The 12,000-nt window shown below is 39.2% G+C and overlaps 1 protein-coding gene across 1 annotated transcript; it reads right to left on the bottom strand.

The window, feature by feature from the left end:
• Positions 1–83: 83 nt before the first annotated feature.
• On the bottom strand, positions 84–11,321 carry LOC111970097 (epidermal growth factor receptor-like). The gene is made up of 3 exons (XM_023996606.2): positions 10,908–11,321; positions 3,167–3,321; positions 84–184 (listed from the first exon to the last, which is right to left on the bottom strand). The coding sequence occupies exons 1-3, from the start codon at positions 10,984–10,986 to the stop codon at positions 152–154; spliced, it is 267 nt and encodes an 88-aa protein (XP_023852374.2). The 5' UTR covers positions 10,987–11,321; the 3' UTR covers positions 84–151.
• Positions 11,322–12,000: the final 679 nt, after the last annotated feature.

Below are 12,000 nucleotides of genomic sequence, written 5' to 3'. Positions count from 1 at the left end.
ACCTGTGAGTGTGTGAGCCCAGCTCCTTCAGTCCGTGTTGCCGTCCTTTTGGTAGTTGACGAGGACAGCCAGAGCAAAGCGATCCTCGTACAGAGTGGTGCCTCTTATGACACGGAGCTGGTCCAGCGGCAGCCGGCTGAACTGTTAATGGCTATGAGATGTAGCCCGTCACTTCTCTAATAGACTATGGGGGAGAGAGGTCAGGGAAGAAGGAAAGAGGAAAAGAGAAAGAGGAAGAAAAAAGGTGTTACTGTAGACGGAAACAGGATACGGATATGTTCCTCATTGTTGATCTTGGAGAGCTGCAGTGTGAGCAGGCATTTGTCACCTGATTCAATTGAATCAACTACACATCAAGACCTTGATTTGCTCAATCAGGTGTGTTAGAACTGGGCTGGAAAAAAAGCCTGCATGCAAGTATCCCTCTAGTATGCGGAGTAAAGAACATTTATGTAGCAGCAAAGTGGTTCCCAAACTTTTTATAGTCCCGTACCCCTTCAAACATTCAACCTCCAGCTGCGTACCCCCTCTAGCACCAGGGTCAGCGCACTCTCAAATGTTGTTTTTTGCCATCATTGTAATCCTGCCACACACACACTATACGATACATTTATAAAAAATAAGAATGTGTGTGAGTTTTTGTCATGCACGCGAGTTACCACTCCACTATGTCTCCCTGTCATGGCTTTTGCACCATCAGTATAGATACCAACACATCTTGACACATCTTGACCACCAAAGTCCATTTGATGTCACAAAGCTGTCCAGTACTTTAAAAATATCCTCTCATGTTGTCCTGGTTTCCAGTGGTTTGCAGAAGAAGATGTCTTCCTTAATTGACCCAGAGGTGAAAGAAACGCACACCTATTTAGGCGAGGTGCTGGCTAGCGGAGTAGAACACTTAAAAATTAAAGAAGAGCCGCACACTCTAGGAGCTCAGATGCAATTATTTAATAACCTAATAATGTTAATGGGATTTATCTGTTAATTGAATGATTAGAATATAAACATATAATTGTATGGAATTGATTAGAATGTATAACATCATAATCAATAAATGTGTAGTTAGGGTAAAACAATATGTCTTTATGGTATTTTAAACACAGACTGTCTGAGCTCGGTGCCGACCTGACTAGAGATTTGGGAGAGAACGGGGAGTACGTCTCAAGGACAAGGTCTCCCTAATCTCTGTCGGCTGGGTAGTGAGACGGTATGTTCGTAGGATACCTTCTGTTAGTGTGAATGTGTGTGCGTAGCAGGACATTGTGTGCGTATGTTTGTGTGAATGTGTTTGCGTATGTTTGTGTGAATGTGTGTGCTTATATTTGTGTGAATGTGCGTGCGTATTGTTGTGTGAATGTGTGTGCGTGAGAAGTCAGTATAAAATGAATTGTTTTGTATTCTTGACTTTAGAACGTTCCCATGAATAAACCTTTTTGACTATTTTAGCTGGGCCTCCGTCTGTTTCATTCGACCAGGATCTTACAAATTCTGGTTTGCAGACTGAGTAATATAATTAAATTGGGTTATGTACCTTGAAAACATAATTATCTCATCAAATACCCAACGTTTCGACAGACAAGCTGTCTTCATCAAGGTATAATTTCTTAAATCGACCCCCCATAAACGTAACGGACATATACCAGGAGCTGTGCCAGGACCGCCACGTCTATTGAATCATTCAGCTGTAACGCATATAATTCACTGGCTTGTATGCGAAGCAGTAATTGTTTCAAAACATCTCCTGCCATGTCACTGATGCGTCGTGAAACAGTGTTGTTTGATGAAGGCATTGTCTGTATAGTTTTTTGGCCTTTCCCCCAGCATTGTCCCAGCCATATCTGCGGCAATAAGAAAAATTAAGTCCTCCACAATAGTATGGGGCTTGCCTGTCCTAGCCACTCGGTAGCTCACCATATAAGATGCTTCTAGCCCCTTCTTATTAATGGTATCTGTTGCTTTTATACATGTCTTAATACTCGAAAGTCTTTATTCTTGCTCAGAAAACTCATGTGGCTTATTTTTGAAATTGTCATGTTTCGTTTCTAAATGTCTGCGCAAGAGTGAAGGTTTCCCGCGAGAGAGTAACGGTTAATGTGATTGGATGTTAATTATTTGACTAGGCTACCTGTATTTGACATTGTGTTGTTATTTCGCTGAACACTAGATGGTTTCATTTTATTTTTGGTAGTGAAACGAGGCTATTCAGGCGAGAAAAAAAMCTCACTCAAATGTATAGCCCCGTTGGAAAATATAAATGTACTGTTTGAAAATGTGAAGAATTATATATATATTTTTATATATATAAAAAAAAAAAAATGTGAATCACATTTTTATTTGGTGTATCTCCGACGGCATCTGCCCCAGTTTGGGAATACCTGATGTAGCGGATCATGTACTGTATGGTAGCCTGACATCTTAATTCTAAAATTCAACAACTTTGACTATAACATCACAACAGCCCTCTTATTCTCTCACTCATCAATTGTTACCATGACAGCCGTAACATTAGCTAACTACTGTACAGATGTGGGATCTTAATTTGATCACCCTGTTGCAGGAGAACTTTCCTGAAATGCAGGACATGTAAAACTTGTAGTGTATTTGAGGTTTAAAAAGGCTTTTGCATGTATCAACTCCTACAACAACAAAAATGTCCATTAATTATAATCCACATAATACTTCACATTTCCTGTTGCTGCAGGATAATTTTCCTGCTGTACTAAACTGGCTCAAATTAAGATCCTACACCTGTGCCATGACAGTTAAACTAGTTACGGGCAGAGGCATATACAGTATATGGCTCTGTTTACGGATAACTAACTGGTTTTCATGGCTTTGTGTTAAGTTACCATGGCCGCGCCACAGTGATAAAGGTTTCACAGGGGAATGTAAGAGGACTCATTGTGTACAGGAGAGAGTGACATCATCCACAAGAGACACACAATGATAAAATCTCTGTGTTGTTCTCTGTGCCCCAGAGGGAAGTGTGGCCTGACATGTCTGATTGTGTGTTTAGTGTTGGCACTATATATATAGACTTCTATTGACTGGAGTAGATGATACATACTCCTGATGCAAGACACACACACACACACACACACACACACACACACACACACACACACACACCTGTTGCCATTCATCCACCTGTTCATCCCCTCACCTGAAGAAAGGTGAAGTCCCTCCAGTGTTCCATCATGGTGATCTCCAGGTTACCCATGACGATCTCACAGCCACTGTACATCTCCTTCATTAGCGTGTACTGCGTCTGTGAACTTCCTGTCACGCTTAGTGCATTTTGGGTGCCGGAGCATATCACTGGGGGAAAGATGGGTAAAAACAGTTCTTCAGTTTTAAGGATTTACATTTTTAACTCTAGCCTATGTTGTTGTTGTTGTTGTACTAACACATTTTGTGTAGTTTTGATGTAACACATCAGGTCACAACTTACATTCAAACTCTGACTATGACTAATACATGTTAGTGCTAGGAATAATAAATAACTTGTTCACGCTCCCTTCTCATTCCCATTAGACTAGTGCTACATATAATACAGTGACTGACTGTCTCTGGGGCAGACCTACAAGGCCTTGTTAATTGTGGACTGTAGGAGTCCAGTCCTTTTCCCTTTCAATGTCATTGGAACTGAGACTGTTTTGCTAATCAAATCTTAGCCAGATGTCCAAAGAGAGAGAGCGAAAAAGTGAAAGAGGGAGAGAGGAAGGAAGAGAGGCTAACTCCGGATAATAACATGTGTTTTTTAATTGTAGTTGCTGTTGCTGTTCCATTAATTTTTTTCCATATATATCAATAAGTTATTTATTCACAGATAGATATGTCTCTAAGAACAAGATATACTGTGTTGGGTTTGATGGGACATTGAACTTTAACTAACATGAGGTACTGTAAACAGACCATGTTGTCAAGTTAATTTGCTCTTTTTACATGTTGTCTATGTGCTGTGTTCCTGTGCTCTCACAATTATCTGAAATAAATGTTCAGCATTAAATCTGGAGACTGTGAGGAGTCACACAGATATGAGCTAGGAAGGAGCGTGTTAACATGTTACTAGTTAATTCGCTTCACACAGGAAATAACAATCAGTAAAAGCTAGCAGGTGATTCTGGAGAGAGTAGCATAGTGTGTGACAACAGTCCAATGAGCAGGCCCAGACATCATAAAGCAGAGATAGTAGACATTTTATTGTGTTTGAGAGAGAGAGAGAAAGAGAGAGAGAGAGAGAGAGAGAGAGAGAGAGAGAGAGAGAGAAAGACGAAGGACGGGGGTTCAAATAGTGTTAGGTCCAGAGTGAAATTATAGTTTCTTAAGGCTCATCACAATATTTCCCTGTGAATGGATGTTCGTGAAAGAGAGAGAGGGGGGGGGGGGGTCACAGGTGCTGACTCTAGTCTGGAGGAATGTGAACACACACAGAGCCAGACAGTGCACACTGACTCTACCTTGTTAGAGGGTCGAGGGACATTCCTGAACACTAACTTAGCAGCGTGCTACATTAGACCAGTGCTCTTCTATCCTGGTCCTGGACACCCACAGGGTTGCACATTTTTGCTATAGCCCAGCATTTGCATACATGTGCAACCCGCATTGTGAGGTTCCATGAGAGTAATAAACATTTAAAAAACAAGGATCAGAAATTCTTATATAATGAATCACCAACTAGATCCAAGGTGTACAAGTTACAGTCAAGCACAGTGTACTGTAGGAGTTCTGTTCAGCTCAAATTTGACCATGGACTTTGTGCAATGTATACACATTTGGTCATTGGAACCCATTAGATTGTAATTATGTTCTTATGTGTACATTTCCCATTGAGAACCATGTTATCACTACCCCACCTAGGTTAAGCGCTGGGAGAAGCCTGAGCTGGGTCACTGCTATCAGTAGATGGCTTAAAGCTGTTGACACTCAACCAGTTCAATTGCCTGTTGAGAAATAGTCCTGTGCACCTGCACATGTACACCCAGGCACACACAATCACGAAAGTATACAATCACCACATAAACACTAATGTGTATGCAAGCACAATAATTGAACACAAAGAAATGAAGAATCCATGTATACCAGGTCATCAGATGAAAAAGAACACACATACAAAATGTTCCATCACAGTAATTGACATTAACACACACAAACAAATACACAGACAGGCAAGCAACATGCATGTTCAAATATGGTTGCTGGAGAAGTGAAGAATCTGAATGGGCTGAGTAGGTGAGTTCCCCTGGTATTGAGATACTTTCAGTATTTACAGATGGCAGACAGAGAGAGATGGAGAGGGGTGGAAGAGTTCACAGAAAACTCACACACAGTAACCTAACACATTTGAAAACATTACTGCCATAGCCAGTAGCCTAACACTCTAGAAACATTACTCAGTCCTGGATTAGGTTTAGTTGTAATTTTCATTCATGTTTCCAATGTTTCAACACTCAAAAAGTGGAGTGGAAAGAAAAGGGAAGAAAAGAAAGAAAAGAGGGAGGAGGAGATAAACACGTTTTATAAAGTGATGTAAACGGTGGATGAGGTAAACAGAAACTTGGCTCGGGACACCAAGAGATTACCGCATACCTTAGAGGTCTATTCACACACACATGCCTCACTGAGATGTATGTTTTTTATTACTTTGGTACTATTTTCACAAGTATATGCTGAATTTTAAAAACTCAGTACAAACTCCAAACTGGTGACACTTGTAACGCAGCCAGTCTTAAATTAAAAACCTTTCATTGTGCATTTATTTTGTTTGTAAACATCTTTTACCACACAACCATTGATCCAAAATATAAGTTTACTATGAAATATAATGAGTATTGTATTGATATTGTATTACAGCACTGTAGGAGCTGGAAAAACAAGCATTTCACTGCACCTGCTGTAACATCTGCTAATCTTTGTACGTGACCAAAAAATGTACAAATGGCACACATAGTTTATGTGTATGTATTGATATGTAGGCTATCTAGGTCAAATAGGGGAGAGGCGTTGTGCCGTGAGGTGTTGCTTATCTGTTTTTTGAAACCAGGTTTGCTGTTCAATTGAGCTATAAGAGATGGTAGGGAGTTCCATGCAATAATAGCTCAATAAAAACTGTACACTTTCTCAAATTTGTTCTGGATTCGCGGACTGAGAAAAGACCTCTGGTGGCACGTCTGGTGGGGTAAATGTGTGTGTCAGAGCTGTGTGTAAGTTGACTATGCAAACAATTTGGAATTTTCAACACATTAATATTTCTTATAAAAAGAAGAAGTGATGCAGTCAGTCTCTCCTCAACTCTTAGCCAAGAGAGACTGGCATGCATAGTATTTATATTAGCCCTCTGATTACAATGAAGAGCAAGACATGCCGCTCTGTTCTGGGGCAGCTGCAGCTTAACTAGGTCTTTCCTTGCAGCACTCGACCACACGGCTGGACAATAATCAAGATAAAACAAAACTAGAGCCTGCAGGACTTGCTTTTTGGAGTGTGGTGTCATAAAAGCAGAACATCTCTTTATTACAGACAGACCTCTCCCTATTTTTTACAAATATTGAATCTATGTTTTAACCATGACAGTTCACAATTACATTTTAGTCATTAGCAGACGCTCTTCTCCAGAAAGACTTACAGTAGTGAGTGGATACATTTTTGTACTTTTTCCTGTACTGGTACAATCTACGGTAAAACCAAGTAATTTAGTATTCTCAACTTGTTCAACAGCCACACCATTCATTACCAGATTCAGCTGAGTTATAGAACTTTGGGAATGATTTGTACCAAATACAATGCTCTTAGTTTTAGAGACGTTAAGGACCAGTTTACTAATGGCCACCCCTTCCAAAACAGACTGCAACCTTTTGTTAAGGGTTTCAGTGACTTCATCAGCTGTGGTTGCTGATGCGTATATGGTTGAATCATCAGCTTACATAGACACACATGCTTTGTTTACTGCCAGTGGCAGATCATTGGTAAAAATAGAAAAGAGTAGAGGGCCTAGAGAGCTGCCCTGTGGTACACCACACTTTACATTTTTGACATTAGAGAAGCTTCCATTAAAGAAAATCCTCTGTTCTATTAGATAGCTCTGAACCCACGATATGGCAGATGTTGAAAAGCCATAACATATACGTTTTCTCAACAACAGGTTATGGTCAATAATGTCAAAGGCTGCACTGAAATCAAACAGGACACCTCCCACAATCTTATTATTATCAATTTCTTTCAACCAATCATCAGACATTTGTGTCAGTGCAGTACATGTTGAGTGCCCTTCTCTATAAGCATTCTGAAAGTCTGTTGTTAATTTGTTAACAGAGAAATAGCATTGTATTTAGTCAAACACAATTTTTTCCAACAGTTTGCTAAGAGCTGGCAGCAAGCTGATAGGTCTGCAGTTAGAACCAGTAAATGCTGCTTTACCACTCTTGGGTAGCGGAATGAATTGGTCTTCCCTCCAGGCCGGAGGACAAACACTTTCCTCTAGGCTCAGATAAAAAAATATGACAGAAAGGAGTGGCTATAGAGTCAGTTACCATTTTCAGTAGCTTTCCATCTAAGTTGTCAATGCCAGGAGGTTTGTCATTATTGATCGATAACAATAATTTTTCCACCTCTCCCACACTAACTTTACAAAATTCCAACTTCCAATGCTTTTTTTCATTACTTGTTTTTTAATACATGAGTATGATGGCTCACTTTTCGTTGCTGGCATTTCCTGCCTAAGTTTGCCCACTTTGCCAATGAAGTAATCATTAAAATAATTGGCAACATCAAATGGTTCCATCATTCTTTATATCATCGATCTTGGCTTCATAATACAGTTTATTATCATTTTTGTTGAGTTTAGTCACATCATTTCTCAGTTTGCAGTAATTCAGCCAGTCAGATGTACAGCCAGACTTATTAGCCACTACTTTTGCCCCATCTCTTTCAACCATACAGCTTTTAAATTCCTCATCAATCCATGGAGCCTTAACAGTTCTAACAGTCCGTTTCTTTATTAACAGGTGCATGTTTAATAATAATTGGAAAAATACATTTTATAAATTCATCAAGTGCAGCGTCTGGATGCTCCTTATTAATCACATCAGACCAACAAATATTTTTAACATCACCCACATAAGAGTCACAGGAAAATCTTTTGTATAATCTCTAATACACTATTTTAGGCCCAGCTTTCGGAACTTTGTCTTTCCTGGATATAGCCACTGTATTGTGATCACTGTATCCAATGGGTATGGATACAGCTTTAAAACAAAGTCCTACAGTATTAGCAAAAAGGTGATATATACATGTGGATGATCTTGTTTCTGTAGTATTTGTAAACACCCTGGTAGGTAGATTAATAACCTGAACCAGATTCCAGGCACTGATTACAGTGAGAAGCTTGTACTTTACAGACATATATTTTAATTATGTAGTTCTCAAAAGTAATATGAGCATTGCATTGTAAAAGACAATGACTTAATATGAACATGTATTGCAATGTGAAACATGTATTTCTAGATGAAACACTGATTAAGTTTGGTGAAAAAGTGTGTGTAGGATTTTGTGTGTTGTACTTACAGTTTTGAAAGAACTGCCTTTTTGATGATCTGTTTTGAGTTTTGTAATAAGAGTTGTTGAAATGTACCACATACTGGTGAAAATTGCATCAGTGATGAAAAAAACCAGTACTATTGTTCTCTTCCCACAGGGTATTATTTGTGATAGATGAAAATGGTAAATATTCACTGTAAGGGGTACAACTACCTGTGTTGCGAAGGGAACACTAGTGTTGACTGAGAGGTTCACATTGAAAAGTTCAGGGGTTACACAATAACATGCTAGAGTACATGCCTCACTAACTGGTGCGACAACATTTTTTTGTGACGTATCCGTAAATAAGAACAGGTGTCCCACTAGTGAAGCAGTAAACACTGAGAGGATTACTTGTAAGGCACAAATTGTTTTGTGTGGGCAGTTATTGTGCAATTACAAAGAAGGAAATTAAATCAAAGCTATAAATACATATTGGAACCATTTAAATAATAATAAAAATAATAATAATATTGCGATATATCGTCAAAAATAATATCCTGATATATAACTGTGTCGGTTTTTCCCCCATCACAGGAAATAACCCAGCTTTCCTACCTCTCTATTTCACAGACCTGACACCAATATCTGCAATATAAAACCGGAACAGGTAAATTGGTTGTTTTTTAGTAACCAAAAATAATGCACATTCTACAAGAGTGTGCATCATAATTCAATTAAGGTCTTTACCAGAAATCACTAAATTATCAATCATTGAAAATACATTTGTGTCACGTAACAAGAATTAAATGATTCAGATAAATATGCTAGTCACAAACATCTGATCATTAGAATAGTCATGCCAGGAATGTCAACCCTCAACACACACACACACACACACACACACACACACACACGCACACACACACACGACAAACATACGTGCACACAGACACACACACACACATACATACACAGTTCCAGGTGATAGAAAACAAGCTTGAAGAGATTGAGGAAAATCCAAGCTTCAGAGATGCCTGAGAAAGTGTTGTGATAGGTATATTTTTATGACATGGCAGTTATCGTTATCTCTGAACCCTGATATGAGTTTATGGCACACAGGGCCTTGTAATCTTGAGCTCTGTGCCACATCCCCGATGGCTAAGACAACAAAGCACTACCTGACCAGTGCTCATGGTCACATATAGGACAATTAATCAACCAGTCCATCAATTGAATTATATTTAATTCAATTTGACTGGAGCCAACCTGTTATATATAGGACCAGCTGTCCATCAGTAAATAAAGTGTGAGTATTCTAACATGCAGATTCAACTCTGGTCCATTGTGTAATAAACAATTTTTTAACATGTAAAAAAAAAATGGATCCATGCAACATTTACCAGCAATGAATTAATTGTTTACCAGATATTGATGAGGAGTTATAGATCTCTAGAGAATACATTGAAATAAGGATAGTGTGCTATGCAGAAGAAATAAAGTATTGATTTGATGCTGATCAAAATCGACATTAAATCTATTTGTACTGTTGTGTGACATGTACAGTATGAGTCTATTTACTTCAGCCTATTATCCTCCACTGACTGTCACCTGATGGGGATCACCTGCGCCCTGACCTGTTGTTTACATCGTTTTCCTCCTGCAATACACCACCTTATTTACATACAGCCGGATGACATAAGTACAGAGGCAAAGTTCAGCCAGTGTTCATGGTTGTTTGTGATTCGAATCACAACACCTCACTCTGACATGGAGGCTACACACTCACAATAAATACACACTCACACCTGACCCACTATGAATACCAGGTGAATTTTCCAGGAACACTTTTGAGGTGCAAAGTGAGAAAGACACAGAAGAACAGAAAGTAAACATTGTTTTCTTAGACATTTATAGGGAGGAGCTGCTTTTCCTTAACAACTTGCATGGCAAGCGATAACACAGACACAATTGACACAAACACATACAAGCACACTGTTTCGAAAGTCGGCTAAGTCGACTAACGCACAGCAAACAGGTTCAGCACATATGAAACTGGTTTTGTCTCTACGGTCAGATTCACAGCACCGATTTAGGTGAGGACAAGTGATGCCATATTGACTATTTTATGTACACAACTCTGTGGGATTGGTCCCTCCTAAAAAAACACAAACCACATTGGGATTATTGACAAAATAATAGGCAACTTTCTTGGGGCGTAAATGAGGTATCACACAGAATGAGACACTTTGGGCCAATTCCCAAATGACTCCTCATTTTCATAATAGGTTTTTCAAACAGAAATTTGGGCAATGTCGGGGGAAGAGGGAATGACTTGAGAGAAAGTCTAATCAATTTGACGGCGAGCCCAATAGAGGCACGAAACTTACCTTCTTGAGTTTGAGCGCAGGTGAGCTGGAGCCATGGTAGCGCGACGCACAGCGCGAGCACCTTCTGGAGTCCCCTCATTCCGACAGTTGACACAATTTATCAAACATTACGAGCTGGGAGAGATGTACAATATCGACTACCCTCGACGGTTTCCTCCTGCTCATGAGTTGTTAGTCAAATAAATCATGTACATGTAAACATGTATCCCCTGCTATGTACTGTATCTCAAAGAGAACAGGCAAAGTAAATAGATTCGGATTGAAGAGTCGCCATTCTTTGAGGCAGAGGGCTACTCAGCAGATTCGAATTGATTAAAACATTCCTTTAATTTACAGAAAAACTAAACGTAAAAAGCCTACTCGTTGGCCTATTGACAAAAATATAGGCTAAGATAGGGCGAGTGTATATCGGTTTGGCACAGAGTTTACAATCCTTCAACCTCTCTGATGTGTAAAATCATCCGTAGTCACTGATTGGACAAGAGACTGTCGTTGAACCAACCAGAGACAAATGCGCCGTCTGTCGGCTACTCCACAACTGTCTGCGTAAAGTCTACAACGTAATACTAATTGTTTAAAGGAAACACTCTTCACCCCTCTTCTATACTGAAGTGACTGTTTCGTAGCAGGTTGGGAGAATTTACGCAGCAGGCAAGGATAATTAACATAACAGGTTAGGAGACTGGGGTTAAGGTTGGGAAATTGCTCTCCTAACCTGCTACGAAAATCACTTTGTATCGAAGTGTCCCGAATTAATCATTATTGAACCATCTTTGTGAGTAAATAAAGCTCCCTATTCATCATGCTTTTTTTATTCGCCTATATTAGTCGTATTGGTCATGTCAATATGAAAAATACAAATCATTTTCGTATCATCTTTCTGATTTCTGTAATGTCTTTTGGATATCCTTCCATAATTATATACATAAAGTATTTGAAAAAATTAATTGTAGACATTCTTGTAGCCCTACCAATTAATTATGATTAACAACACTACACGCAATTGACTCAACATCGTTTGGTATTCCTGGCTTATCGCAGGGCTAATGTAAGTCCACCATTGCTAAATGTCTGCTTGTTGAGAGTTACATTG

The sequence above is a fragment of the Salvelinus sp. IW2-2015 genome, linkage group LG11 (genome assembly GCF_002910315.2).
Source record: "Salvelinus sp. IW2-2015 linkage group LG11, ASM291031v2, whole genome shotgun sequence".
NCBI classification, from domain to species: Eukaryota; Metazoa; Chordata; class Actinopteri; order Salmoniformes; family Salmonidae; genus Salvelinus; species Salvelinus sp. IW2-2015.
Note: the sequence above shows the minus strand (reverse complement) of the source record. Positions and strands in the feature narration are given on the sequence as shown.